General features: G+C 35.3%; 5 protein-coding genes and 1 long non-coding RNA gene across 11 annotated transcripts in view; 3 read left to right on the top strand and 3 right to left on the bottom strand.

The window, feature by feature from the left end:
* Window positions 1-583: 583 nt before the first annotated feature.
* LOC119073489 (sulfite oxidase, mitochondrial) lies at window positions 584-3,930 on the bottom strand. Of its 2 annotated transcripts, XM_037178995.1 has the most exons (8): window positions 3,832-3,930; window positions 3,656-3,761; window positions 3,383-3,558; window positions 2,289-2,418; window positions 2,046-2,227; window positions 1,809-1,965; window positions 1,422-1,737; window positions 584-1,353 (listed from the first exon to the last, which is right to left on the bottom strand). In XM_037178995.1, exons 2-8 carry the CDS (start codon window positions 3,700-3,702, stop codon window positions 646-648), a joined length of 1,716 nt encoding a protein of 571 aa, XP_037034890.1. In that variant the 5' UTR covers window positions 3,703-3,761; window positions 3,832-3,930; the 3' UTR covers window positions 584-645. The 2 variants fall into 2 exon arrangements, with proteins under 2 accessions (XP_037034890.1, XP_037034889.1); XM_037178994.1 differs by having other exon boundaries at window positions 3,656-3,875.
* A 3,541-nt stretch (window positions 3,931-7,471) lies between these two features.
* LOC119073202 (histone H3.3-like) lies at window positions 7,472-7,882 on the top strand. Its single transcript, XM_037178511.1, has one exon. The coding sequence runs from the start codon at window positions 7,472-7,474 to the stop codon at window positions 7,880-7,882; it is 411 nt and encodes a 136-aa protein (XP_037034406.1).
* A 1,554-nt stretch (window positions 7,883-9,436) lies between these two features.
* On the top strand, window positions 9,437-10,965 carry LOC119073543. 3 transcript variants are annotated; one of them, XM_037179094.1, is made up of 2 exons: window positions 9,437-9,886; window positions 9,971-10,965. In XM_037179094.1, the coding sequence occupies exons 1-2, from the start codon at window positions 9,596-9,598 to the stop codon at window positions 10,934-10,936; spliced, it is 1,257 nt and encodes a 418-aa protein (XP_037034989.1). In that variant the 5' UTR covers window positions 9,437-9,595; the 3' UTR covers window positions 10,937-10,965. The 3 variants fall into 3 exon arrangements, with proteins under 3 accessions (XP_037034989.1, XP_037034988.1, XP_037034987.1); XM_037179093.1 differs by having other exon boundaries at window positions 9,437-9,907; window positions 9,974-10,965; XM_037179092.1 differs by having other exon boundaries at window positions 9,437-9,907.
* A 1,229-nt stretch (window positions 10,966-12,194) lies between these two features.
* Window positions 12,195-23,159, bottom strand: part of LOC119073567 (gastrula zinc finger protein XlCGF52.1-like) — a 17,521-nt gene continuing 6,556 nt past the window's right edge. For both annotated transcript variants that reach the window (XM_037179125.1, XM_037179124.1), the window contains one exon: window positions 12,195-12,602. In XM_037179125.1, the coding sequence (XP_037035020.1) occupies window positions 12,587-12,602 (16 nt within the window). In that variant the 3' untranslated portion in view covers window positions 12,195-12,586. The remainder of the gene's footprint in view (window positions 12,603-23,159) is intronic.
* The window catches only part of LOC119073542 (autophagy-related protein 13 homolog), a 27,149-nt gene continuing 18,229 nt past the window's right edge, over window positions 14,240-23,159 (bottom strand). For both annotated transcript variants that reach the window (XM_037179089.1, XM_037179090.1), the window contains exons 2-7: window positions 19,217-19,426; window positions 18,995-19,145; window positions 17,665-17,863; window positions 15,570-15,708; window positions 15,256-15,486; window positions 14,240-15,191 (exon numbers count right to left, since the gene is read on the bottom strand). In XM_037179089.1, coding sequence (XP_037034984.1) covers window positions 14,961-15,191; window positions 15,256-15,486; window positions 15,570-15,708; window positions 17,665-17,863; window positions 18,995-19,145; window positions 19,217-19,426 — 1,161 coding nt within the window. In that variant the 3' untranslated portion in view covers window positions 14,240-14,960. The remainder of the gene's footprint in view (window positions 15,192-15,255; window positions 15,487-15,569; window positions 15,709-17,664; window positions 17,864-18,994; window positions 19,146-19,216; window positions 19,427-23,159) is intronic.
* LOC119073691 overlaps window positions 22,026-23,159 on the top strand; it is a 26,710-nt gene continuing 25,576 nt past the window's right edge. The window contains exon 1 of the long non-coding RNA XR_005087071.1: window positions 22,026-22,035. This is a non-coding gene — a long non-coding RNA (uncharacterized LOC119073691). The remainder of the gene's footprint in view (window positions 22,036-23,159) is intronic.

Genomic DNA, 23,159 nt, shown 5'->3' with positions numbered 1-23,159 from the left:
AAGAAACTGTTTCCGATCTCAATATACAGGAAAAACTCTTATATAGCACCTGACCTACAATTCGAAGTGCTCTAACTCGAAAAAGTCTCAAAAGATTCTGTTTAAAAAATTTGAGTTACTCACCCTTAATTAAGTCCATATCAAGCGCATCGTGTAATATTTAGAGGGATTCTTTTGAAAAACCGCCTACGAAAATCGATCGTATCAATTTGTTAAGCTGTTTTGGTATGTAACGATAGATCTTAATACCTACAATTGGCCGAAGAAAAGCGTTAGGATAATTGGCTAAATATTTCAATACATGTGTCAGGTCAAAATGTGATTCTTGACCGTTGTGTTGTAGTAGCAACGAAAAAAATTAAATTCGGAAATGACTTTCCTAACGAATTTTTTAAATTTTATATGATTTTGCACATCATGCCTTTATACATTGTTCCGCATTAAAAAGAAAATAGAAATTGTCTGACTTTTAAGAGGATAGCTGATGTGGCGAAGCATGTGTTGTAAGGCATTATCTTCAAATCTGAAGCATGTCGAAAATAGTGCCCCAGAGTTCAAACGAAAAGTCCAACACAAAAAGTGATAAAATTTATTCAATTTATTCAAAACGTTTGAAAAACAGTAAAAAATCCTCTACCTCGTCCTCTACCAATTTAATTTGACCTTAACTTTAGAGTACGCATTGCTCAACATTCCTCTCAAATTCCAAATATTTTCGAATGACTCCGGCTGCACGTTGTAGGATGAGTCCACAGCCTTCGACCAAATTTCAATATTCGAAGTACCTTTGCTAACTGGGATTTTCGCTGTCCACAATGTCCACGACCAGTGACGTCCGGTTGAAACCGTCGACAGATCATTGCTTTCTTGCTCTAATTCAGCCGTTTGCCACGTTTTCCCACCATCACCAGTGATGTCAACTCTCACGATTTTATTTCCACCGCCAGACCATGCGTAGCCCTTAACCGTAACGTAACCGTTAACCACGTTAACAGCTTCGTCATTCAATGGACTACAAATTGCGGATGTTACAGGCATGTTCTGAATGGCGGGTGATTTCTTAAAATCGACATTGTCCCAGTTCGTACTTGGACTAAAGCCTTTATAATCATCTTTCTGCCAGTGCGAGTCCGATTCTTCTGGGGAAATTATAATTCTACCCAACCATTTAACGTTCCTAGCACCTACTACGCCTGGCACAATGACTCGTAATGGATGACCATGGTCTCTGGGAAGGGGAGCCCCATTCATTTCGTAAGCTAAAATAACATCGCCTCGCGCATCCATTGCCTTTGATAATGTAATCGATGCAGAGTATTTTGTTGATGTTGGATCCTCATCTAATCCTTCGAACTAATCGGGTAAAAGCAAAAAAAAAAGGTATGACTCCCATTGCTGCAGGAATACTGGAATACACTTACATGAACATGTCGGTGGTCATCACTTTCAATTCCCAGGTCCTTCAATATTTCACAAAGTTTTGGTCCCGACCAAATGGCGTTTCCCACGGCAGCGTTACCCCACGATAATCCTTTAACCGCTTTGACTTCGTGCATCTCCGAACGACGATTTCCTCCACACATTATTGCAGCCATTATTGAATATTTTCGGTATTTCCTTATGTCGTCAAATGTGAGCGATAAATGTTTTCCAGTGACCTCATCTTCGACTTCCAGTTCATAGTCATTGACGTTTACATCCGGTACAGGGAGGTGATTTCGAACATAAAAGATTTCCCTGCAAGGAGAAGTTGTGTGGCTTTAGTTTGTGTGTCTGGATTAAACTACGTTTAAAATGGGAACACTAACGGCGGCGTTATGAACTGCTTAATAAGTAATGATTTTGGTGGTTCAGCATTATATGGTCGTTGCGATGTCGGCTGGAGTGCGGGATGCCGTTTAGGTTCATTGGTCCAAGGATCAAATAGATCTTTCGTTCCTACATCATCGTCTGGATTCAAATTACCTACAGAAACGACAGCCAAATTTTGAAAAGGAAAATCATTCAACAAAAGCAGTTGAAGTCTGCGTTATGAGACACGTTACCAATACGAAAACTCTCCAGCAGTGTCAGAATTTCCGTTGTATTGTGTTGTTGATATATATGCCAAAACGGATCGATTGCACCACCAGCCGCTAACATAATTTTATCGCTGCCCGGATGTTGAGGTATAAATTGTGTTATGTCGTACACACCGATTCCATACGTCACCCATATACCAGTTTCTCTGTAAGCATAATTACATAGATCCGACACAGCATTTTTCCATTATTGTAACTTAATCATACTTTGTGTTGTGCCGGTTAACTTCCTCTAATCGGAACGTTGGTAATTCCGATCTGACAGTCGAATGAAATAATTTCGCATCTGGCTTCGCATCTTTCGATCGTTTCCGTTCCTCACAATCCACTTGATTAGCTGAAATTAAAATTTGAATAAGTGTACTGAACCGGTCGGACTGTTATGTAGCCTGTTTTTGTTATCAGCTTAACGAGAAAACTAATGTTCATTGTTATGACGATGCTGAACTTTCAGACAGAAAATGGCAAGCGTATCGCGTTATAATCATAAACTTGTTACAGACGGCAAGCATATGACCAGTATTATTATCTGGTCTATTACTTCCATAGATCAAAGTATTTTTAGTCTGTTGAGTTTAAATCTTGTACTTCAATTGTTTTAACATGCATTTTACTATATAAGAGACCATATTACTCAGAGTTTGTCATTATTTTAGAGCATCATTTTGTATGAAAAAATGTTCAAGATTTTTTTACAGTGCCAGAATTTGTTCGATAAGCTGTCCCGTTTCAGTACTCTATTTAGAGTATCACTCATGCTTGAAGTGCGTTGTTTTTACCCAATCAGCCTACCCCAAATCAATTATACTTTTGTTGTCACTGTCTAAATAGCAAATGATTACAGCCGTGTGTGACAACCACAATATACTTGATGTCTGTGAAAGGTTAACGTGGAAATATCATGCTATGTTGTTTACAAAACGCTTTTCGTTATCAGTATCTGAAGTTAAAATTTTCGAGATTTTTACTGAATAAATTTCGTCTTCATGAAAACACTAGAGTCAATACAACTTATATCTGCGTAATCACATGCAAAGATTTTTTTTTAATTTAAACTTCGTGTAGATCATGAAAAATATTTCCAATAATCTCTTAACTTGTCACAGTCGTCATCTGTTATCGATATCGACATCATGGATAAACTACAAGCTCTGAGTTGGTTTTACATGGCGAATAACAAGAAATGCAGTAAATTATTGGGAATCAATTACGTGAAAGTCACTTAGATCAAATGAAGTAATAGATCCGTTCTGTATGTGAAAGGTTAATCGTCACAATGACAACTGAAAGATAATATTCACCTGTTGAATGTCTATATAAACCATAAGTGGCTGCAACCGATGCTCCAACGATAACCGCATACAATTTTTTGTTGTTGTAAGAGTTCCCATTAAATTGTTCATTTGTGTGGGCCTTGCGATGTGCAGTAAATACACCAGTAGCTGAAATTGTGGTTTGCGTTGATGTTAACCACAACCTTTTAGGTATGAAAGTTATCACCGATTAAACACACACATCAAATTCATATCCAGACGAACATTTTTCTTCTGAATAATCAATTTCATTGAACAAACCTATTATAAAGAAGCAATCCAACATGTCTGTTCGACATTATACGCATTGTGTACTACAACTTTAGCCGATAGTTGATTGTAAATAAATGTTCTGCTAGCGAAACATCTGAATCAAATGAAGAACAACATTTCATTTATCAATTTTTCACTTTGAAATATTGACGTAAACAACAAACCGAGTTTCGCTATAAAGCACGTTCACAAGTAAATTGTAACTAACAGATGATTAAAATTGTATTTGTAGCCGGACGCACGCGTTCGTGTTTTGAATAACGAAAAGAGATGAAAGATATCGTAAAAAAGAGACTCAAAATTCACCGTTAAAAAGAGAGTAGTCTTATATACGGAGAAAAATGTAGATGCGGTTCGCAATATGTCATGGAGATTCAAAATCTTCAAAATGGTATTATTGATAAGTAATGCATTCAGATGGATATTAGTAGATTATTCACCTCTGTCCACATGTTTATTTAGACACTTGGGGAGTTATTGCATGAGCCGAATATTATAACCCCAAGTGTCTAAATAAACATTTGGACAGAGGTGACGCTATTTTATCTACCGACGGTGAAATAATAGCACTTTTTCACTGCTATTATTTCACAGATAAAAATCATAAATAAAAGACATCAGTTTTCTTGGGTGGATCTGACTAAGTTAATTTTTCAATAGATTCTTGTAATTTTATATTTTAATAATACATTAATTTCAGTCTTAGTCAAACGGTGCATCTCAATTATTGCCTGTGCTGAATAACTGCTAGCGTTGACAGCGAGGTTTCTCGAAATTTTTTGACGCTTTTGCTTTCCTGGTCCATAGAGTCAAAAGAGTTGGCAAGGTAAATTTAGTGTGGAGGTAGGTTCGGTTATACATGACATTACCTCCACACTATTTTTACCTTGAGAGTTTGCTTTATCTATGATGTCGTACCCAAAACGTTGAAATGTAGGTTTTCTTTTGAAAATTAACCTAAAATTTGAATGTTGGTGGTTGGTTGTTTTTGTTGATTGAGTCATTTACAAAAATAAATCGTACAAAATTACCTAATTACATCCAATACCGTTAGGAATAGTAGAAACTATTAAAAGCTTGGAAAATTGAAAAAATGTAATTCCAACAAACCGTTTTCAACACTAGACCACTGAAACTAAATGTTAGTTTGAATTGGAATCTAGTTCTTCAAGACTGATTCACAGAAAATGAAAAAGCAAGGATGGAGTTGATTCTAAATTCAGAAGTTAGGAAGTACCGAAATTATTGCAGTCAATCAAAATTTATGCGCAGAACATAAACTGTCTTTATGGTATAAATGTTAAGAAGGATGGATACACGGTTTATCTTGCAACAAAAGCGGAGGATGGATTTCAGATCGTGATAATAAACTCTTTTCTCATGCATTTTCTTCTGTAGGTTTTCTGAATTTAGTACAACCTCCTAATTCATGGAAACCTGCTACAGTGACCTGCAATTCAACGCAGAAACTCTAGTTGCATTTTAGGGACTTTAGGACGTAGTACAATTGATGATTTTTTCTTATTGTAAATATTTGTTTTTGAAAAGTTCGTTTTTTTACTGGTTGCTCATAGCAGCCTTTTATCGCTTTTAAAATTGTGTTCGATATTTACAACGGTATGCCAAGTTTGAAGTCTCTAGACTCACAAACAAACAAACATTAACAAACATCTTTTGATCTAACGATTTGCAATAGAATGATCAAAAATTGTTGATTTTAACAACACTTTTGCTAATATAAAACTGCATTAGCCCCCACATCATCGCTCAAAAAAAGGTCTTCGACAATTTCTGCTCGTAACTGACTGATTCACCCTAATATAGACACGCACTTATCATACGAATTCGTTTATGTTCTGATCACTCTGATGGTATACGTTGGCCGGCTGTGAAAAGATTTAGTTTCGTGATTTGGAAAGGCACAAGTTTGATTTGAAATTGTTATTCGAAGGATCCATTTACGGTAAATTATTCTCAATTTTCTAAAAAAATGTATTTTGCATCAAAAGTTTTTGTAGTTAAATTCGAACATGAAATTATTTATCGTAAAAATGTGATTGATTTTGTTCAAAGGAAAAGAAAGTTCATTGTCAAAATGGTCGTTTTACTAGGCCACGTTTTTCCGACTATTGTTTTCGAAAAGGCCGATGCTATTCGGCACCGGTGTCGAATAGCATGCACTGTGTTGTATGGCTATTCGACACCGGATGCGAATAGACAAACAACACAGTGCATGCTATTTGACACCGGTGTCGAATAGCTAAACAACACAATGCATGCTATTTGACACCGGTGACGAATAGCCACACAACACAGTAGATGCTATTTGACACTGGTGTCGATTAGCCAGGCAACACAGTTGATGCTATTCGACACCCACCTTTGGGAGCCAGAAATAAATTTCGCGCGCGCGAAATTTATTTCTGGCTCCCAAAGGTGGGTGTCGAATAGCATCAACTGTGTTGCCTGGCTAATCTAGACTTCGGCTTGGGATACAGCCCTCCCCTCGAAGATATACAAATTTCCCCACGTTATGTAATAATTTTGCTAGTGATTTGGATTTGGTTATCACTTTGAATCGGCATCTTTTGTTTTTAAGGCCATCGGTAAGTTGTGTTCGCAGTGTATGATACCACACCTGTGGTAAGAGTCAATTTTTGTCACTGCTGTAGCTGAAACAGTGATGGTAAAGTTTTTACCGTCACTGCGAATAGTGACCGTAAAGTAGAAATTCATTTTGAAATAAAAATTGTCCCAACCGGGACTCGATAGCACATGAATCTAGGTCGCTACCAAGTACGCAACGAAGTCATATACTTGCAAATTCAATTTTGATGTTTTCAACTACCTCTCGCCAACTGCGATAAAATGTGTTACGTTCTTGGTGAAGCAAGTGAGTCGTACAATACACGTGTCTGAATGTGTGCGCTCGTATATATCCTCGTGTGAGTGTTATTCCACTCGTTCGCTGCGCTTACTCGATACATAAACAATAAACACTCACACTCTGATATATACTCTTGCACACATTCGAACGTGTAATATCATGACTCACTTACTTAACCAAGCACGTAAAATCTTGGTGACGAGACTTAATGTCCACGTCGATTTCACTCAGGCTGATAATAGCATCCTCGACGGTAAATTTTTCGGTGTTCGGCCGTTAATAACAGCCAGAGGGTGCTAATGTCACCTTCCCAGTGTTGATAAAAACCCAGAAACGTTTAATTATCCCTGTGGGTGTTATAAACGTCTTAGCCAGTATCAATATGGCCCTGGTCCCGTAACTACGTCCACAAGGCACTAATAACGTGCTCCTGGGTGTTAATAATATACAATGTCCTATGTCCTGTCACCAAATCTTTCGATTACGGTTACTGTATTCAAAATTCATGGCGCACGCGATACGTTAGTTTACACTTCTTAGCCTTCTTATACGAAATACCAAAACGGCGGAAACCACTGCCTATTCACATCAACCTTTATCCAATATTTGAATTTCCATTTAATAGGAATTTTAACCATTTCGTCCAAATAAATGACTATGTGATGGTGTCGAATAGCATACACTGTGTTGTTTAGCTATTCCACACCGGTGTCAAATAGCATGCACTGTGTTGTTTGGCTATTCGACACCAGTGTCAAATAGCATGCACTGTGTTGTTTGGCTATTCGACACCAGTGTCAAATAGCATGCACTGTGTTGCTTGTCTATTCGACACCGGTGTCGAATAGTCACTCCGTTTCGAAAAAGATGAATGGATGTCTGCCTCTTGATTAAAAAAAAACGTTTTTATTTCAGATATGGCCCGTACAAAACAAGCAGGTCCGTCAAAAGCGGTAGCTGTCCCACATCCGAAAGAAAAAGAGCAAAGAAACCCCAAGAACGCTCGAAAATCTGATCGTGGAGTGAAGAAACGTCGGTATCGCCCAGGAACCGTAGCACTGCGAGAAATTCGTCGCTATCAAAAAAGTCCGCTCACGCTGATTCCGAAATTGCCGTTTCAACGTTTAGTCAAGGAAATTGTGCAAACTCAAATTGGTGAGTATCGTTTTCAATCGGCGGCTATTGGTGCTCTACAAGAAGCCAGTGAAATGTACTTGACTGAACTTTTCGCACTCACCAATTTATGTGCAATCCATGCCAAGAGAGTTACCATTACACCCAAGGACATGCAACTGGCTCAAAGAATCCGTGGTGAGAATAAGCAATAAATCGTCATATGAAAATTGTTGATGGATCGAAATGTGTGCAACTAAGTTCAAGTGTAAATTTATATTGCGAAGTCATTTAATGGTGAAGTGTTCCCCTTTCGTTCTGATCGTTTATCTTTTTCGAATGTTATTATATTCCTGTTGTTGTTACTAGAATTTATTGTTATCGAAATGATTGTTTATTTTTTGTCAAGTTTATATTGTTATCGGTTGAAATCCTTTCTTTTTTTTTGAATTGATATATAAAAGTTACAAAAAATCACTGAAAATCGGCTCTTTGTTTTTAGACCCGTACGAAGTACTGGGGTCTTATAGGTTTACGCATACGTTTGTAACACGTCGAATTGGACTCCCTGAGTAAGGGGAAACCTATTGTGGTTGTCTAGAGATGCCAAATCCGCGAAAAAAAAAATGTCCGTCTGTCCGTCTGTCTGTCTGCACGATAACTTGAGTAAAACGCATCCGATTTTGAAAATTCTTTTTTTTCCCGTTTGGTAATGTCAAAAGACAGGCTAAGTTCGAAGATGAGTGATTTTGGATCGACCCCTCCCGAGCTGTGGCCCAATAAGTGCTTTACGGTTTTTCGAAGATATCTCCGGACATTTAAACGTTAAACTTGTAAGTGATACGTCAAATAAAAGGTATTTACAATACCGATCGACAAAAAAAAAGTTTATGGAAATCGGATGACCGACTCGTGAGTTAGACCCCTTGGTGTGGAACAGGCACAGGATGGCAAGCAGTTTTTGCTTGTAGGTCGGCCACATTTGAACATATTTCGTCTGTTTTAGCTTTATTAGATAGGTATTGACCGTACCAATCAGGGAAAAAAATTTATGAAATTATGTTCTCCGGAGCGTGAGCTAGGTCTCTTGGAGTGAGCTCTTATCTGGCTACTCGGAAGTGCAGTGAACGTGGTGTATTTTGACAATATCTCGAGTAAATTTTGACCGAATTTCATGATTTTTTTTTTGTTTGAAAGGTATTAACGAATGTAAAGCGTCGGTACTATTTCCGGTCTCCTAACAAAATGGCTGCCGGCGGCCATATTGGATTTTAGTAAAATAGAAATATCTTGGGAAAAATGATACTTAGAGAGTTTCTGTTAAGATGGAAATAATTTGTTATGTGTGTGGGGTTTCAGGGATTATATATACGGACATCTATATATACCTATATACAGCTATATTGAGCTATATACAGGCATATAGAGCTATATAATAGCATATTCCTCTGTGAAATGTTTATTTATAGTGAAATATAGGTAAATATAGCGGTATATAGCTGTTTAAATAGGAATTTATGAAATTTGTCTTCGTACGGGGCTGTCTATATTGCCTCCGGCAATTTAGTTGTATATGATAACAAGGCAAAGAGTGGATAATGTAAGTGATTTTAAAGGGAGAATAGTTTTTCAGCAGAGAAGAAAATGAAGTAAGAGAAATGAAGAGTTTCACATTAAAGGCTTTTGATACGAATAGGTGTTTCGTACGGGTCGGCGTTAGCTATGTTTATTTCTGAACACCACTACCTGGAAGTCATAATATTAACGAAATGGACGAAGTAATCCAAGCTTTATATCAAAATTTCTTTCAAAGTTTATTATGAGATTCAAATTCTGAGACGCGTAAAACTTCTTCCATTTTTACACAAAAAACCGTCCTCGCTTTTGCTCTGAAACTATCAATATCAGAAACAGTTAATCTATTAAATATGTTGTGCATAGTGTGTTCACGTCCCTTGCCAATACCGATTTACCAAGACGAAAATAAATTGTGCAAATCATGCGCATCACAAATCAAACTAAAAGACAATCTGATGAGAGATCTCTGTACGGATGCTGATTTGGAAAGTGCTCAGCGGCAGCTGATACAAGATTTAAATTTGGAGGATGATTTAGAGTACGAACAGGAGTTGAACTATTTGAGGGAAGCGAAAAAGCATCTGCTTTTAAATAAATCGTTAGAGACAAGGAATCATACTGCAGAGAGCTTGAACGAATATGTCCATAATCAATTCGAGAAGGTGACTAAAATCTGTAGACTTTTTCAAATTCATTTGCTCTTAATTACATCCCGACTGTAATAGCAGAAAGCAAGGACGGATACATTGACCAAACCATGTGTGCCCGAATCAGCGAATTTTGAAAAAAGGGAAGAGCATGTGGAGAAATCCTTTTCCAAATTCAATTTCAACGACAGACAGTCCATAACAAACGAACAAAAGCCCCAGCAAGCGTGTGGCTGTGGTCAACTGATGAAAGAGAAAGCTAATCGCCGAGTAGCTATTAACAGAGGGGCGAAATATTCAATCTTAACACTTCAAAGGCCGGATGAAATATCAACTGAATTGCCGGATAAACCGTTGTCAATCGCGTGTAGAGCTATTTTTCGACCGACCCATGCACAGGAAGAGCCAGGCCCACAATTCGAAAAGATTCGTTCCGTTCCCAGAAGTACATCCGGCAAGTGCGAATCGATACCGCTAGTCGGCAACAAAAATCCCTTCATTTGTCCAGTCACATTCTGCAAAAATATCATTCCCGTCTCCGATTTGATCAAACATTTTAAATTGAATCACATCCGGGTGCCTATAGTTTCGGCTGTTCCAGACGCTTGTACAAACCTGTTGTGGGAAGTAAAGACAGATCAATTCGGAACAGCACAATGTTTGATGTTACTCCTGAGTACGGTAAAACACAAGGAAGCCGGAGATGGACATGTGAAGGATTGCTTACCGATCGCAATAATGACGACGAAAGTAAGGCTATCTGATTTGGCAGAAGTGGACTGTCACGAAGAGAGTCATTTTCACCTCATTTGGCTGACAGCAATGAGTTCATCGGTTGAACCTGTCTATTACACAATAACAGCTTGGGATGGTAATGGGAACGTTCATATTGTTAATACGACACAATCATATTCCATTCGTTCGGATCAAAATCCAAAAATGGTTTATCGAAGCGGAATGGTGATGATGTTAACACCCGAACAAATTAGTAGACTGAGTAACAAGAGTCAAGATATGGTTAAATTACAGATTGTTGTTCATTGAATAAACCGAAAATAATTTCGTCAATTGGACACTTAACTCTCCATTATGATGTTGCTCGCTCGGCAAGCTCTTAGTAATATGGTCTTTCATATAGCAAAATGCATGTTAAAAAAATTGAAGTACATGATTTGAAATCAACCGATTAAAAATACTTTCATCGATATAAGTAATAGACCCGATAATAGTACTGGTCATACGCTTGCCGTCTGTGACAGGTTAAAGGAAGTAGATGTAGTAAGTACTATTGGAAAATGTTTTTTTAGACAAATTGGAAGTCCAGAATTGAAAGCAGAGATATAATTCCACCGGACAACAATTTCTAAACGATTATGTAATCTACTGCTAACAAATCAGACAATGGACTCTCAAAACAATTCAGATTCACCAGAAACTTGAATTGAACCTGAATTTACCTGAAACTTGAACATAGTGATCAGGTCAGACCTGAATAGAAACCTAACAGGTATACTTGAAAATTTGAAGGAAATTTCAGGACAATCATCGTCTTCGATAGTTTGCTCTCAATCAATTCTCACTTAATTTGAACCTTGAGAGTTAAGAAAAACTCCGTTAACCTGTCACATAGGGCTATTCATCTGTTGTCGATAACGACGACAAAAATAATGACAAGATGTGGGTAACATGGTAATATGGTAAAATAAATGTTAAAAAATTGAAGTACAAGATTTGAAATCAATCGATTAAAAATACTTTGATCGATGGAAGTAATAAACTTAATAATAATACTGGTCATATGCTTGCCGTCTTTTGTTGTGGAGTTGTGTCGGTGAGTTGTTCTGCCTTTTCAATACGACCGGTAAAAGATTAAGTCTCTTTATGAGATGTATCATTTCTGAACGATTCTGAGCCTTACTCTAGGCTAATTACATTAAGGATCAAAAATCCAAATATCCGACGATATTCGATATCAGCAACTTTTATTGGATAGATGGAACGATACGCTTGCCAATTTGAAAAAGGTTTTCAGTCTTTTAGTAATTGTTTGCATGACGATCTACCTCCTTTCCTATTTTGTTTGTCAGTTTGATCAGGTCAAAAATGTTGCAGCTGAAGATCTAACACGTACAGAACTGTGCAAAAATGTCTTAAGATCGTAAGTTCATTTACTCGCAAGTCAAGATATCATTAGGTAATGCTTCAGTAAGGATAGATTTTGATGTTTCGTACTAAACACTCGACGTCTCGGTTACCTAAAAGTAAATTATTTAAAATAAAAAATAAAAAAACTACGAAAACGTTTGCGTAAATAAGATTTTTTTATTTAATCTGCAAGCTTATTTTTCTCATATTGTATGGGTGGTGATTTAAGTATAGATTTAATGTAAAAAGAGACGTTTTAATGATTTAGGGTTTGTATAGCCGGTGTGTGAGGTACAAAATTTCATTTGATTATTAAATTCAATATTTCTTCTCTCTTTTTCTCTTTTCTTTGCGCAATTTTTACTATCCCAATTTATCTCAATTTATCGAATAACTGTTATCGTGCTTTATGCTTTCGATTATTACTATTTCCATTTTCTATTTCGATTTTTCGGTACAAAAAAGAACATTAAACCATTCGGCTCTATTCAGTCCTATTTAGTCACAGTTAAGAATAATACAAAACGAACGCGAAATTGTAACTGACATTCAATTCGCTTTTCGACTTTCATTTTTAACTCAATTGTGTTAATTTGTTAGAAGAGCATCAAGCTCTGAACAGTCTCTATAGTTTATTTGATGTTATTAATCTCTTAGAAACGGCCCAGCCATCTGTTACGAACATCCACGATGGGTTTTGGATCTATTCTATTATTAATAGCAGGAAAATGTAAAAGTCAATGAAGTAGAAGATTTGTTGTTTGACATTTAAAAAAAGAACAGTTTGAACAATGGAAATAACAGATTTAATTCAAGGATTTGTAATATGAGCCATATAAGCCAGATCGGTTTGCCGTTTGTAAAAGACTAATGTTTTAAGATTAATTAGAGCGTAAAAAGTTCTGTCTTCTTACTTTTAACTTAATTCTAATGAACAATGCACAATGAATGTAGAGAAAACAGTAAACATCTGGATGGAAATTGAATTGAATTTTCTTCGAATTTCTTTCATTAAAGTAGTAAGTTATCGAACCGATTGAAGTTGCATATTGGATATCACATGAAGTCCATTTTATGAAACGAACGAATATGTTTCTATTGTTTCCAAAACGGTAACTCTGAGATCATCCTATCCTTTAACATTTCCATTCAAATAATCCCATTCATTGTCCATCATTCGAATGCCATTATGATAATATGGGTAAAAACTTCAAACAAAACGTCTCGCATAAAAAGCAAATTAAAAAAATTATAAATTTTCATCTTTCAAAAAACCTTTGTATTTAATATAAAAGCCCGTAACAACTTTGCATCAATCTGTTGATTATAAACATAATATTCAGCGCTTAAACTATTTTCAACCAATACAAAAATCATTTCCAATTTCTTCTGTTCAACTGACGACGGGGTTTTATTTTTTGTTTCTTCATCGGAGGGTCTCATTTAAATTGATTTGCTAAAATTTACGCGTAGATGCATGTACATCGATCAATTTCCACTATTTGTACACATTTTTGCTCCAGCTGGTCAACAGTAATTGTTTTACGTTGACTTCATCATTAAGTTATAGACTATTAGGTGCTGGGCAATTAAAGTTTGTTAATAATGTGACAAATGACAAGATGTTTGTACTTTGGTAGTGTCTTCGTAGACCAAAACCGAACAAATTTAAGAACAGAATTCTCTGAATTCGAGATTCCAAATTTCGGTAAATTTCAGAAAACAAATAAATTTTGGGAAAGCTATGGAAATTCCGAAAAAAATCGTTTCTCCAAATGAGACCCATCGGAAGTGCGTTTTTGTCAAACATATTGCTGTATAAACATAAAAATATTTCATGGTCATACCATCAGAATCAGAATAATTAATTCTAAGCAAAATGACTAAACTCGGCCCCAGCACTCGGGCCGCACAGCTCGGCTCTCATCAAAACAAACATTTCCTACAAAATAAAAATTTGTCAAACAAAATTTTCATTTTTCCACGTAGAAAGTTTGCGGCGCGATAGTTTTTTACTAGTTTTAATGGTTTATGGTTGATATTTTTCATAAAACGAAAAATATTTTTTTTTGTGTCTGTTGTTTCGTTTTCTCTTTAACTCTCTTAAGTAATATTAACTGAAGTAATTTTAGTTTAAAAAAATATCATCGATGACAATGTGTCCGATAATAACAATATTTTAAATAGAGCAAATAAATATTCTTCTTCTGATCTAATACAACACTGTGTTCATGTGTAAATAGAGTTAATTGTTTCACATAATTCAGTTTTCTTTTATAAAAATTTAAGCTTTTAAGTTTCTCACAAACTTTTCTTTTAATTTATATTTTTCCATGTTTTTCACATTTTATAAAAATATCAAAAATTTGTATAAAAATTTGTTCTACAGAATCTCTTTTCTTCTTTCTCTCACGAACATTCAAAGAACGACAATTTGGCTTTGTCAAATCAATTAACCGAAACAAAAAAAAAAAAAAACGGAATAAATGGAAAAATTCATAAAATCAACACAAATAAATTAACATTTTTCTTTCTCTCATTGTCTATCTATCGCTGTATGTCTTCTCTACTTGCGCAAGGAACAAATTTCTCATTTCTTTCGTTTTATTAAATGAAACAGTTTTGTATTTTCGCAGACTTAGTTAAGTTAGAGAATTTATATGGCATAGTCTCTCACCATTTTACACATTTTTGCAAAATTTCTCTCACCGATTCTCTCCCTAAAGCATTTTTACAACCGAAAAAAAATTCAGTCAAAAATGAACCAACATCCCTACCACATTTTGCGCATAATTCAAAATCTAACACAAAATCGTCATCGTTTTTTCCTCTTTTTTTATGTTATTGGCATATTCACCATGCAACAGAATACGCAATCAAGACCGTATTGATCAGCAAAAAAATAACAACCAAAAAACCCATTCTAACTATTCGAATTGTTGTCAACGGATTGACTGCATATCGATGTTACTAACGCATCGTAATCGCCGAGTGATGTTTCGAACTGTTCCAGCTGCATTGTCAAATCGTCGACGGTAACTTCCTCTTCGACCGGTGTGTGAGTGAATTCTTGCAGTGGCGGCGCATTGAAACAGTCACGATAAAATTTTGCCAAATCATTCATTGGTGTGTTCGGTGTAGCAAATGGAAAATGCTGTGAAAGAATTGAAACAATGAAACTTTCGGTAAACATCACAAAAAGGTCATAGGAGACGCACCAGTTCTTTCATTAAACGTTCATCTTCTGGCGGTAACTTTTTGCCACCCCGAAACGATCGCTTGCTGTCCAGTACAGATGATGGTGGACTATTTGATTTGGCGATAGCTTCACCGGAGCCCCGTAACGGAACCGTGTTATTGTTCATCGATATGTCAGTTTTTGATGGTGAGACACCTAACTTTATTTGAGATTCGTCGTCTGATTTGGGGGATGTTCCCAGTTCCTCCTCCTACAAATGACATAAATTCGATGAGTAAATTGATAATTCTATGACATCGAACGATCTTCAATTCATCAATGTCTCAAGCTCACCTTTGTTTTCCTTAGTAGCCAGCTGAATGGAGGAGTTTCCGGGAGGATAAAATCTTCTTCAGTATATTGTTTGATCTTTGATGTATCGACGAAGGCACCAGGCTTCAATGGCTTGTCAAGATCAATCACCTTCTTTTCACTGAAAAAGAAATTCGTGTTTAGAATTCACCTTGAAGTAGTGTCACCACGGTGTAATAACTTATTCTATTGCCCTGGCTTACCCTATCTTGTAGTTAATCTTCTACTTCAATGATTTTAACCAATAACTGTCAAAATACCATCTCATTCCTTTATAGAATCATACACTGTTGACTAATTTGGAATGAGCGGGTATTGTTCTAACATGCATTCTGCTAAACAAAATCACCCTAACCAGTACGCACAGTTTATTATTGTCGCTGTTGTCGATAACAGATGTGTGTAATCGTTTACGAAAATAGCTACAACTTATCTAATGAAAAGGTCAGTCTTGAGTTTGTTACAATAGAATCTAAACACAAACAATATAATTACATCTCATCCTAACAATCAAAATGTTTTTACCAAAAAATTTGTATGGAAATTATCCACCTATTGACCTTTATGCTGTGTGTACGATAAAAACAATTGATTATACAAAATCTTTCCAGCAAACACAGAAACAAACTCGTAGCGACTATGTGACCACGTATTATAATATGAAATGACGCATTAGTTTCTGAATAAATAATAAATTGGGATGTGAGATGCATAGCACTTTTTTTCAGTCGACGATAAATATCTGTTTATGACAAAACAATGGATTTGTTGATGTTATAAGCATGAAGTGTAATGATTTCATAAGGAAAAAAATACCGGCATTATTTACATCAATGAATGAATGGGAAGAAAACCCCGATGTCACAGTGACAATCAACTATTTTATATTCTAAAGCAAAAAAGAATTGAAGAAAGAAAAGAAAATTTTCGTTACTGTATTGACGCGACTGTCAAGTACTATATTGCTCTTGAACTCACTGTCCAAGGAATTCTTTTTTTTTTCATTATTCTCTTTCTTGCTATAAATATAATGTGATTGAATGCATGAACTGCAATATTGTATACTGGACTATATACTGCAAATGAGACCCAATTAAAGGTGATAATGTATGCACGTGAATAAATAATAAAAATTTGAATTTGGCGTGGACTTTGTTGTTGCTCTTTTATTTAATTTACAGAAACAGCAACAAAGAATCTTATCGTTCTGATTATTATTGCAAGGAGAACGATAAGAAATATTGGAATTGAAATGCACGACCAAAAAAAAATCGAATAAATTTTTGTTCGATAGTGAGATACCACTTTACCCGATGATATCTAAAGTTTATCGGCACGGAATTTGCCCACTTTAATCGGACAGCAAATTGTGAAAGTATGAGATAATACGAGAAGATATTACAAATGTTGGACATCGTAACAAGAACAAGTAAGACAAGCTGTTTATCTATAGAGTATTTATGATAGAGGATCAGTGCACTAAAAGTGTTGCTAAAGTGTTTTTGTTGCAAATGTAACACGAAGATTGAGTCAGCTATCAATTCTAGGACCTAATTTCGTAGAAACGGTGTGTTTGGCATAAACCATGAGCTTTTTGTTTTACTCTACTATGTAGCAAAATGTACGTAAAAATTGATAAAGTAAAAGAATTCGTATGATTTCGAAGATAACTTAAACATAAGATGTAATAGATTCAATCTCTTAGAAGTAGTAAGGGAATCGCAACAAAATCAGTAAATCTGTTACTTTATTTGTGAAAACTATCTCCAAGTTTTTGATTGTCGAACACTTTGGCAGAGAAAAAAATGAAAAATGCTTGGTCCTCACCGATTCTCTTTAGATCGACAATTTCTTTCTCACATTGGCTTACCACCCACAACTTCCATTCAAAATCAAATACTTCTACTACGTTCAGCGTTTAATAATCTTTTAAAAGCGGTCAACGTATCACCGATAAATCTGTTACTTCTTTTGTTTACGAGATCTTTTACTTCACCACTTGTTTTCATTGGAAGCTCATCGCTTATTTTCGATAACAGATGAGCATAATTGTTGCTTAAAGGTCCGAATTACTCACTTTTTCTTATTGGCGTGATGGTAGCGAATATTCTTTGGACTTAAGTCCTTCAAAAAGTGATCACTTTTTAACATGATGGTATTGTCTCGTCCGGTCTGTGTCGGCGATATGGTCATCTTTGTGCGATATGCCACAGCCATGCTTAATGTACCAGCTGCAGTGCCTAGTTGGCCGACACGTACTTGTTTGAATCCTTCACCTGTGTACACCATTTTCGCAAAATGAAATTTATTGTTCACGCGAATTTCAATGTTAATAACGATATAATTGCACCACGAATAATATTTTAATATTTTAATTTTTTCGTTTATAAGTTCTGAATGTTGTGTGATTTACTGTTGCTTTTTTATTTTGTTATTTTTGCGGAAGCAAGGCAAACTTAATTTTATGTTTAACAATCGACGTGGTTCATTTAAAAATTCCAACTCATCACAATATGTGCAAATAGTTTATAGAATTCTTTTCTATACTGTTTTCAATACTATATACACACAGCCGATACCGACAAAAAATAAAAAATATTTTCAAAAAATTTTATGAGCAACCACTGACTGAGCTACACCGAATGATGTACTTATTCGTACTGACTACTGGCGTCAAGTAATACTGCATTGAATGTGGATATAATAATATTCACAACACGTTGAAATCGGTTTTTTGTCGTTCAACTGAAACACATCTTCGGTTATGCTAATTCGGTATGGAGTGTGCGAAGAGAAAAATGTTAAGAAAACCGAAACTTTCACTGTAACTTGATAAGAAATTTGATTTTCTTTTTTTTACTGTTGAAACGTCAACTGATAACAAGTAATGGCAAAACTTTATCCACTAAACGCTACCTACAATTCCGTTGACTAGACGCGAATTATATAATAAACGACCGACACTGTTTGCATCAAACGTTTAACTGAGCGAATGATTCTCTTTCACAACCATATACGAATACAGCATAGAACTGAGACATTATTTCCACTACTTAATTTGTTTATATTTTGGATTGAATGAATCGCATACAGACTGGTAGATTGAATGTAATATACATACAAACGTATACGTGAACAATATCACGTATGATGCACACAGTGTCGGAGTAAGTGTATTCAACGATTGAACGTGAATGGCCTCATGAATGCAGCATTGCAGCAGCTCAATCAAATATTATTATTTTTTTAAATTTAAACCCACAGACAAACGATTGCCGTCCCCGTATATTTTTGAATCGGAAACATAATGAAACCACGATCGAACAACCAAATGGTATGGATCATTTTCGATTATAATTTTATTGCACGGCGCTACGCAACACAAATCACACAAATAATGTACCCACCTAAATTATGAGTAAGTGGTTCGCCCGCATATACTCGATAAAAAATGTTATACGAATCGGGACTTTGTTTTCGGGACAATTTATAGGCTGGCGTTGCTCTCGTCACGGCTATTAATGATTTCAACAGTATGCTCATACCATTATACGTTTGCTGAGATGTAAAAGAAATTTGAATTGGTAAAGCGATTCCCATCAAAATTTATTGACATCGTCTCATCTTACCCCATAGTGAGCTCTAAATAATGGATCGTTTTGGTCAGATATTATATTCAATGACCACACTTCAAGGCTCATTTTGTCTCCTTCCACAGTTTCCAAAGTTATTTCGACACATAGTGGAAACTTTGCTATTGTCGTATCACCAGGTGTGTTATCTAGTACACGTTTCGTCTCGAGCAGAACGTCTGGCTGGTCTTGAATAGCAACGTTAAACTGAAAAGATAAAAAGGAAAATTCATCAAAATAATTTGTTCGTTAAGCATATTGGTTGGGCTAACTACAAAACTTTAACTAAAACTCAAATGAATACGGTAAATCGTGCAAATAGTAAATGTTTCGGGTTATCGTTTATATCGTACGCACTGATTTTAACATCCTAAAGAAGACTTGCTCTCACTAGCATTGGTTTTTCAAATTGAAAATATATTAAAATGAAGACAAAATCAAGGATTCCGTTGCATTATTTGACTTCTATTTTTGAATTGAGTTTAAAAAAATATTGACCAACCTACATATATACATGAATACATTGTCGCTACGAATGTGGAAGTGTTTGCAAAGACATTCCGCCTTAACAGACGAATGACTGGTTGTTTGGCCTGGATACATGACTCAATAAGCTGTTGTGAAAATTACGTTTACAGTCGAATCAGTTGTAGATCTCTTTTATGATCAGCCGTCATAAATGGAAGTGTATTACGAAAAACAATGTCATTATCTCAGCGCAATAAGACAGTAACACTTTCCCAGTTAAATGTCAGCTCTTTTGATAACTTCGGAATCATTGTGTGCCCACTTATTAAACGTCATTGAGTAAAAACCAGAGGGAATTCCATAATTTTATGAAAACATTTTGCAGAGATAAATTGAGATGATACACTCTCGAACGTTGAGTGAGTCAGTCGGAATGTAATTACATGTTACATTACATTACACATTTGTCGTTACAGTTATACAAATACGAAATTCAATAACATTATGCAAAAAATGTCTCCCGAAATGCGGAGCATTCAACAAGTAGAAGTAGAGAAATATATAAAATTACTGTTGTACTGTGGCACCGTGGGTGTTGAGAAATTAGTTTTTGCTGACGCACAAGAATTTGGAACGAAACGTGTACATCAGAGTGCCAATAAAAATGTTATGTGTTGCGATGCAGTACTCCCTATTATGGCAATATTATAGCATTGGAGTATCTGTTCAGCATGATGGGCTTATTCTCTTTAAATTGATTGATTTATTGGAGATAAATTTCTTTATTAAGTACAAATGGTGACGTTACCGGCAGACATAAAATGTCAGGTTTATTTAATGTAGATGCTAGGCACATTCAGCCATTAATTAGAATTACAAAATCTTATCTAATCTCTGCAAGAAACGTGTAAAAGACTCAGACAATGCATTTTTTTCCTTTTGTTGTCTGAAAAAATGAATTATTTCCAACAAAAGAGAAATAAAATTTCAACCAAAATTTGACTCTTTAAACATCTTCAAAAAAAAGAGCACACGTGAATGCGATACGCTCTATCGGCTTAGTAACAAAAGTGTGCAAATGAAAACAATCTCTGCCGTAATTTGGATAAAAAACATTTTCCAGTGGAAATAACAAAAGAATTTCCAGTAATTGGAAATTGTTTTTTCTTCCGAATTGCGGCAGATCTTGTCTCAGTCGTTGGTATGTTATGGATTTATGTTCTCTTACAGAATTGTCGTATGAAAGCCGGGGTCAAAAGTTACAACGGACGCGATTCATTCTTTTCCTTTTGTTCTAGGTAATGTTGTTCCTCTAAACGACGACAAAAATTTCCGAATGAGAGGAGAGAGGCAGGAGAGAGTAGGTTAAAAAGTGAAATTTCGCTTCTCACCTATGCTTTTAGTTTATCCACGCCCAACTATTGTTTAGAAATAAAGTCTAATAAAAAACCGATTTGGCTTAGCAATAAATTGTACAATTTATCGAGTAAAACAACCAACATTTACATAAATAAAACACGTTACTGCAATTTAAATTCAATAATAACAATAATCATAAAATCCCCAACAATCCAATTGTAGCCGTCATATAGAATGACTTTGAAAACAGCAAAATCCCCATTTCAAAGCCGTAATATAATATACACAAAGTGCAAAAAAGTGTAAGAAAACTTTGGACTTAGCGTAAAACATTTATTACCATTTCTACATAAAAATGTTCTGGTCGTCGTATACATTGTTTCTTGTGTTTACATCTGAGGTAAAAATATTTAAATAATTATAATACCGGTCGATGTATCTGTACTGTATACATTCGTTGTATGTGTGCGCGAATGTGGTTACATTATTATGGCTGCCTCAGACAGTGTAGCCGGCGTTTAAATACAACTCAAAATAAAATGTATTGAAATTGTAAAACGTAAATCGTTGTTGAGATATTTTTAGAAATAGAAGAAAAAAGTCATTGGCGCCCTGAATCTACGCCAAAATATTACTACGGTGAATGATTTAAATGAACTATTAGGATTCATATGACTTCGTGACTAAACACTTCGATAAAATTTATTTGAAAACGACACAAATATGTACCCCATCAGGCTGATCACTTGATTCTCTCAAACACAGATATTATTCATCAAGTCGAAGGTACATTTGTTCACATAATTAAATACCCATATATACTCAATTGTTCACAATGTTTTCGAGTGAGAAGATATTGTTTGCGTTACAGTTCATTTTCTTGCAATCAAAGAAAGTGTAACAAAAATTGTAATTACGAGAATATTATGAACATTATGGAAATGGTAATTGGAACTGATTACTAGCTCGTATTTGTGCAAATATGTACAGTAATTCAAGCTCAAGGTTGTTGTTGTTATTGTTGTCGATGTGCAAACGTGAAATTCATTCAATCTAATTGGATTACTTTTATACGAATTTAATGGTCGGGCTGGTTTAATGTCGCTCATTTTTGCATACATTTTTGTTAATGATCCAAACATCGGACTTTGATTCATGGAAAACATTACAAAAAAATAATAATTTCTGTTTCAGTGATTTTGTTTAAATAATAAACGCAGTGAATGACCTTGAAATGTCACGGCATTGTAGCTAGCTAGAATTCAGTCATTTGATAGTTCATTAAACAGAAACATTTTTGCCAAAGGTCACAGGTCTTATGATAAAAAACAACGCATTCGAAAAATGTTTTTGCAAATTCTTTTTCCATTTACAGTCGGCGACCCTCAAACAAGTGACGCATTTTGTTTCAGCTGTTTTTCAGCTGATCTACTCATACAGACAAAATTTGTTATGCTTGTTGATACGGATTGAATAGGTATTGAACACGTACGCGCATGAAAAAAAAACGTTTAAAGACGTAAGAACACTTCAATTTGTATGCATGGATCAGCCGGAAAAGAGCTGACACAAAATGCATCACATATTTGAGAGTCGCCGACTGTATTTCGACCTGAATTTATATTTTGGTCACTTAAAAATCATTTCATCTACACTTTGAACTTGAGATTTAAATAGTTTGAATTTATGAACAATACACGAAGTTTCTTCCAACATTATATAGGTTGTTTGAGATATCAGCAAACAAGAAGTAAATTCTTATCAGCAATGACGTGGAAATTTCCTATGTACTTCCCTTCGTAAGTCAGAATTCATTAATAGTTTACGTTGCGAGTAAACACGCGTAGGTGCGTTGTTAATCTGCTTTGGTCTTGAAAATCCAAATGATTTTTCATACAAGTATCTTTATCTGAATATTTTGGGAACCGTAAAACTTGGTATTATGCGCGTAATATTACACACAAAGTCAACGAACTTTGTGAAATTTATTTGTTTCGAATTAATCATTCGCATTCAGGACTTTTTATTTTATTTCGATAAATTATGATTTTATAAGACAAAAGTACTTCTACGGCATGGGTAAATATTGTTTTAATTTTTTTATAAATCAAAT

This window comes from Bradysia coprophila, unplaced genomic scaffold, assembly GCF_014529535.1.
Source record: "Bradysia coprophila strain Holo2 unplaced genomic scaffold, BU_Bcop_v1 contig_138, whole genome shotgun sequence".
NCBI classification, from domain to species: Eukaryota; Metazoa; Arthropoda; class Insecta; order Diptera; family Sciaridae; genus Bradysia; species Bradysia coprophila.
The sequence above is the reverse complement of the archived record's forward strand: the minus strand, read 5'-3'. Positions and strand labels throughout refer to the sequence as shown.